The 7,165-nt window shown below is 37.9% G+C and overlaps 1 protein-coding gene across 1 annotated transcript; it reads right to left on the minus strand.

Moving 5' to 3' along the window:
• LOC107612494 lies at positions 336-734 on the minus strand. The gene has a single exon (XM_016314186.1). It carries the CDS (start codon positions 732-734, stop codon positions 336-338), a length of 399 nt encoding a protein of 132 aa, XP_016169672.1.

The following is a 7,165-nucleotide window of genomic DNA, read 5'->3' on the forward strand; positions in this document are numbered from 1 at the left end:
TGAAGAATTTCTCCCTACATAGAAAAAAAATATCTCATTAATTATAGAAAACTAACAATTAGTAACAAATAAGCAATAAGAAAAAAAAGTATATTACCTTGTTCAACTTTTTCAATCTCTTCAAAATTTTCAATTAGTCCAAAAGGGTCATCTATTATCCAATCTTGAGTGCATACAAGAGCTTCCACCATATATGGTGTCAAGGAGCTCCGATAAGGGTCAATAATCCTTCCTCCTGTACTAAACGCACTCTCAGAAGCAACTGTAGAAACCGGTATGGCTAAAACTTCTCGAGTCATACGTGCAAGAATAGGAAATCGGGTTGAATTTCCCTTCTACCAACCCAAAATATCCAACTCTGCCGACTTGTTTCTAGGCTCACAATCTTCTTTCAGATATCTGTCAAGTTCAGATTTAGCATCTGAATCACGTCCAGTTGACTGCAAATAAATATTCAGGATATCATCTTCATCCTCTTCATTGATCATTGCATCTTGATTACTTTGAGATTCATCTTCTTTGCCTTGGTAGTGATTATAAAGGGAATTCAAGCAAGTAGACAATTTTGACTTGAGTTCTCCTCCCTTTTCAACACCAAATGACTCATCCAAAATCCAATTTACAAAATCCAACTTGTGACATGGATCAAGCACAATTGCAATCAACAACAACATGTTAATGACATTTGGAGTTCCCCAATACTTATCATATTTCCTTTGCATCTTGGACGCCATTAACCTTATGCTCAAATCAGTATTTTCACAATGCAACTTGATTTTTCTAAAGACTTCTTTCATGTATTTATTACTAGTGACATACAAACTCCCAGAAATGCACAATGTAGCATCATAGAATATTTTCAAGAATGGTAAAATTGACTCTGCATAAGTCCAATCATCATCTGTAGGCACACCATAAGTCCCTCTCTCTCTCTCTCTTTGTCTCTCTCTCTCTCTCTCTCTCTCTCTCTCTCTCTCTCCTTTCCTTCGTGTCTCTTTCTTCGGCAGTGACAAGAAATAGATCTGGTTGTGCCTTCCAAGCACCACAAAATCATGACCCCTCCTAATGAGGCCTCCACCGTAGCTTACTGTAAAACCACAATTGTGCTTGCTGTTTCTCTCTCTCTCTCTCTCTCTCCATTTTTTTATTTTTCATTTTTTGAAATTTTGTTATTGTTGTTTAGGGTATGTGATTGTGAAGTGATGACGGTAGAGATATAAGAGTAATTTAAAAAATTTGTGTTTTCTTTAACGGAATCAACCTAAAATTTAATGTTTGAGAACTTGACGAACCGGATTTCTGCTAGTAAAGAATTTTATAAAAATAATCACGTTGCAAGTATAGTTTCTAAACCAACAGAGAATCCTTTCGTACAAAAGTTTTGGTTGTCACTTAAGCAAACCCAATAAAATTTATAATCGAAGTATTTAAACCTCGGGTCGTATCTCAAGGAATTGCAGGGAGTGTGTTTATTATTGGTTATGGAAAATGGTATATTTTTGGGTTTATTTGAAATAGAGAACAACTAATTTAAATGGCAAGAAAAATAAATTAATAATTATAAAGACTCTTGGCAAGGTATGAGAACTGGAAATACCATCCTAATTATCCTTATCAGGTGTGATGAGAATTGTTGTTGCTCCCACTTAGTTAATCCTTACTAAATAAAGGAAAGTCAAGTGGACCAATTAACTTGATTCCTCAAGTCCTAGTCAACTCCTGTGGAAAACCCAGCTTTAGAGGATCCAAGTCAATCAGCAGTTTCCAACTCTCAATCAACCGCTGAGTTTGATAACTCAAGTGTTACCAATTACTTAACCAAAACCAAAAGGAGAAAAATCTAAATTAAATTAAAATCATCATAAATAGAATAAAATAATCATAAATCTGAAATATCTCAAATTATATTAAATAGAATATTCAAATCTAACATGGAAAGATTTATAAGCCAATTTAGCAACATAAGTAATTAACAAGTAAAAGTATTAGAGTAACTAAAAGTAGAAGAGAACATAAAATTAAAGGAACATTGAACCTGGAATGGAGTAATAACCATAAAGTAAAAGAAATCTTAATTCTAAAACCTAAGAGAGAGGAGAGAACCTCTCTCTCTCTAAAACTACATCTAAAACCTAAAATTGTGTATTCTGAATATTATATGAATTGTTGCTCTTGATTCCCCCATTCTCTGGCTTCTATTCTGTGTTTCTGGGCTTGGATTTGGGCCGAAAAAGGGCCTAGAAATCGCTGGGGGCGACTTCTGCAATTTTCTGCACGTGGCATCCGTCACGCGTGCGCATGGGTCACGCGTGCGCATGGGTCACGCGTTCGCGTCATTTGGAGTTTTTCCTTGTCACGCGTACGCGTCAGTCACGCGTACGTGTTGCTTGCGTTTTGCGCTAGGCATGCGTCCGCGTCATCCATGCGTGCGCGTCGCTGCCATTTTCTTCAAAACTCCATTTTGTGCATTCCTTCCATTTTTGCATGTTTCCTCTCCGTCCTCTAAGTCATTCCTGCCCTATGAAGCCTGAAATTACTTAACACACAGATCACGACATCGAATGGTAATAAAAGATAATTAAAATAAATATTTTTAAAGCATAGGAAACATGTTTTCACATATATCATAGAATAAGGAAGGAATTGTAAAACCATGCAAATCTTATGAATAAGTGGGTGAAGAATTGAGAAAAATACTTAATTGAGTACAAGATAAATCATAAAATAGGGGTTTATCAACCTCCCCACACTTAAACAATAGCATGTTCTCATGCTAAATCCAAGAGAAAAGTGTGAAGGTAGAATGGTGGAATCTTATGCAATGCAATCTATTCTAAATGCAAGCTACCTAAATGAATCATGCAATGCTAATTACTACCCACATATATATATAGAGCTTACATGTGGTTAAATTGATTCATATTTTCAAGGAATCATATATGTACAACCAAGGCCAAATCATATTAAAATACATTCACAATTGAGTTGAGTTAAAGGAATTCACAAACTTGCAAGACAATTTAATAATTAAACATGGATATATGGAAATGAGCTATTAAACCTTCACTGGATTTGTGTTTACTCTCTAATCACTCAATATTTGGGGTTAATCACTTTATTCTTCCCTAGTCATGCTTTCTAAAACTTTGTTCTTCATCTAACCAATCAACAAATATCTAATGTATACATACAAACATCATGAGGTCTTTTTCAAGGTTGTAATGGGGCCAAGGTAAAGGTGAGGATATATATAAGGCTAAGTGAGATATGAATTGAGTCCTTGATTAGTCTAAGATCTCACCTAACATATACATACTCTATACAATTTTAAATTTTTGCCTAGCTTCCCAATTTCCCCACTTTTGTGTCACATACTCATGTACCAATTTTATTTTTTATTTTTATCCCATGTGCATTGGTTTTTTCTTTTAAACTTAATAATGGGGTAATTTTGTCCCCTTATTTATTTATTTAACTAAAAGGAATTTTTTTAAACATAAATACAATATATCAATGCACATGGTATTTTAATTATTTTGGTTTCACATGAGCATGCTCCCAAATTTCAAATGATTTATAGAGTTAATACCTTTCTATCAACCCAAGTTCCCACAGACCTCCCCACACTTAGTTGATACACAACCTCTATCTTAAGTTAACCAAAGATTCAATTTGGGATTTTTTTATTTATTTTTCTGTTTAAGGCTAGTGATGTGGTATAGAACAGAAGGGGATTAAAAAGGCTCAAGGGGGCTAACAAGGGTGACATAAAAGGGTAGGCTTATTTGGGATAAGTGAGTAAAAACAAGTAATCGCCTCAATCACATGCAAGTATGTAAATACATTCTATATTGGACATATAGACTGAAACAAAGTAAAGATTGCAAGCATAGAAAAGAAGGGCGAAACACACAGGAATGAAAATTATGGTTAAATGTAACCATATAATTAATCTCAAAAACTCATGGGTTGTGTGTTCTTTGGCTCAAAAACCATATATCAGTTATGTATATCATGCAAGTAGAGATCAAGAGTTTCCATTCAACTCAATGTGAATCTTAGAATGGCTCTTATAAAATTTAGTATTTTCCTTGAAAAATGTTGTCAATTAACCAACATTTATTGCTATATATATATATATAGTGTGTAGATTGTTGTGATTCTGAAAAGCTAAAGTTTCTAGTTTACTCTTTTTATTTTCAATTAAACCAAGTTATCGTATGCTAAAAGGGTAAACTAAATTGATTAATCCATATTTTCTATATCACAACTAATAAGCTAAAAGTGCAAATTAAACTAAATGTCTAAGATATATACAGACCAAAAGTGCAAAATGCAGAAATAAAGTAGAAATAAACAGAAATACAGCAAAAGAAAATGCACAAGTACTGAAAGACAAATAAGATAAAATAAAATACGGGAAAAAAATAAAAATAGGATAAAGAGAATCTGAAAGTGGTTCACCAAAAATAAATTTTGCCAGAGATGGCGACCTCCCCACACTTAAATAATAGCATCGTCCTCGATGCTCAATCAAGCTGGGTGTGAGGAAGTGGCATCTCTGGAAGGATGTGCTGCTGGTGTCTCTGTGGGCTCTGGTAGTGATAGTACATGAGGCTCTGCCTGTATCGGTGCCTGTGAGTCGGATGGCTGTGTCTGCGGAGGCTCCTCATGCTGGGACTCTGCCTGCTGAGATGCTTCCTGCTGGTGCTCTGCACGTGCCTCTGCCTCATGATCATCCGCCTCCTCCTCAGATGGCTCTGATGGTGTGTCAGGCTCGGAAGGGATGTCAGGGTTGCCGGACCGGATCATTAGCTTCAGATGCTCAAAACGCCGCTTGTCGCGGCGCTCCATCCGATCCAGGCGCTTGAAGAGTCGGCGCACCAGGTGGTAGATGGGCTCTGAAGCTGGTGGAGGTGCTGTGGTGGTGGCTGGTGCAGTAGGAGCTGAAGGGGAAGCAGAAGATGTGGCTGCCTCAGCAGAGGCAGTGAGAAAGGGTGGTCGGTAGCCCAAAGCCTGGAACTTCCTACTGTGTGGGATAATCTTCTTGCATTCAGCGGCAGGTGACTTCTCATCCGCAAGTTCCCAGGGCACCTCAGCTCGGCGGCCCATCTGAGTAATCAAATAAGGAAGGGGCAGAGTGCCTCGGACATGGACCCTGGACATATAATACTGGATAAATCTGGGAAGGTACAGACCCTTGCCCTCCATCACACACCAAATGAGGGTAATCATGGCAGCTGGCACCTCTGTCTCATGAGTGCTCGGCATCACGTAGTTACTCAGAATCTGCTGCCATAGCCGAGCCTCATCATTCAGATAAATAAGCTTAATTCCCTTTGGGGCCATTGTGGACTTGCCCATGACCCATGGGACAGTAGGATCAAGAGCTATAGTCCGCTTCACTGCGTCCCAGTCAAACTTCATGAATCTCATATCCTCTTCAGCCTTCTGGCAACCATCTGGCTGATCTGATTTAGGCTGGAGGTTGAAGATTTCTTCAATTGCTTCCTCAGTAACCAGAATCTGCTTCCCTCTGAGCTGCACTGTATCCAGGGTCATTTTGAAGTAGTTGCAGTAGAATTCTCTGACCCAGGATGCATTGACCTCAGTCAAGTTCCTCTCCAGGAAGAACCAGCCTCTCTGTTTAATTTGTTCTGAGGTGTATTGTTTGAGTTCTTTTGGAATTTTGAGGGTCTTTTCCAGGTATAGGTTCCTTGAAGTTGCGAAGACCGGATACTTGAGTTCACAGTATCTGTTGGTAAACTTGACGGGGTCTGTGGCAGGCACCAACTGATCAGCCTTTTCCTACGGGGTAAAATTCTTTTCCCGCCAGGAATCATCATGGAGGATATCTAAGATGGTGGTAGAGGATTCTCCTCTTTTTCTTTTGCCTGTGGTTGCCCTTTCCATTGCTTTTGGGGTCAGACATCTTGAAAAGCAGAAGTTCCAGGATACAGTTTAAGAAACTAAAGCAGAAAAATAGGTAAGCAAATAGGATTTTATCAATATAAGCATAGAGGGGCAAAAGAGAAATAAAGTAGCAATATAAGCATGGAGTGAGTTAAATATATGTAAAATATTGGACTGTATTCAAGTTAAAAGTTAGAGAATAAAAATCACAATCAAAAATCTATGATATGCGGAATTCTTGTTAATCAGGAACAACAGTAATCATGCCTTGAAATGGTTTGAAAGTGGTTAGTTGAAAACTAATAGAAAAGTTAGAAAGTTAATGCAGTTAAGAGTTAAAAAGTGAAGTCAAAGTAAGTGGCATGGTGTTGTGGTTCCTAATTAACTAAAAGTACATAAACTTGAATAACAAGCAACTCACATTCAAGTAGATATTGCAGATTATTGATGATAAATCATATAAAAGAATTGCAAAATGAAAGTGAAATCATCAATAATGCGATTTAATTAATAAGGGAATCAGAAAGAATAAGAAAGCTAGCCCGTGCATTCATGAATTGGCTTGGTTGAACCCAATTAGTGCAAAACTTGAAATTGCCAAAACCAATTCATGAATGGGAGTTGAGTGAAACAATTTGCGGAAAAAATCAGGCAGTATTCCGGCTATAAATTGGGCGTTTCTGGATAATAAACAGCATCAGAAATAGTTCATATGATAATAAAGTAGTACAGAAAAGAGTAATAAATAGCAAGTCACATGAATTCAGAATAAACAAACTCAATCTGCAGTAAAGAATGGTAAAGAGCAGCATATGAATAGCATTATCATCACAACAAATTCAAAATTGCGAAATAGATAAAACAAGCAACAAGAACGGCGCCATTATCTGGCCTAAATCCATTAACCACATCCTAGCTACCTAACCACCTAAAATCCACTACGATCATGCATCTCTAACTATCCTAATTTGAATATAATTTGAAAAAATATGCAACTAACTAACTAACTGGGAAAAGAATCGATGTTCGGCGGAACCTGGTGGGCAGAAGAACAGAAATTGGACTTAGAGAGATGGTGGTGGTGTGGTAGTGGTGGTGGCGACGCGGCGGCGCTGGGAGGCGGCACGACGACGGTCCTTGGTAGAGGCAGGGTGGCGGTTCGGTGGTTGGGGAAGAAAGAGGATTATGGAGGGGAGAAGAGAAGAAGGCGGCGAGGAGGGTGAGGGTTGTGGGGGTCATGGTGGCCGGCGGT

This window comes from Arachis ipaensis, chromosome B01 (assembly GCF_000816755.2).
Source record: "Arachis ipaensis cultivar K30076 chromosome B01, Araip1.1, whole genome shotgun sequence".
NCBI lineage: Eukaryota > Viridiplantae > Streptophyta > Magnoliopsida > Fabales > Fabaceae > Arachis > Arachis ipaensis.

What these genes read in the sequence shown, in the direction of transcription:
- LOC107612494 (XM_016314186.1), bottom strand. Translation starts at nt 734, where the DNA reads ATGGCGTCCAAGATGCAAAGGAAATATGATAAGTATTGGGGAACTCCA.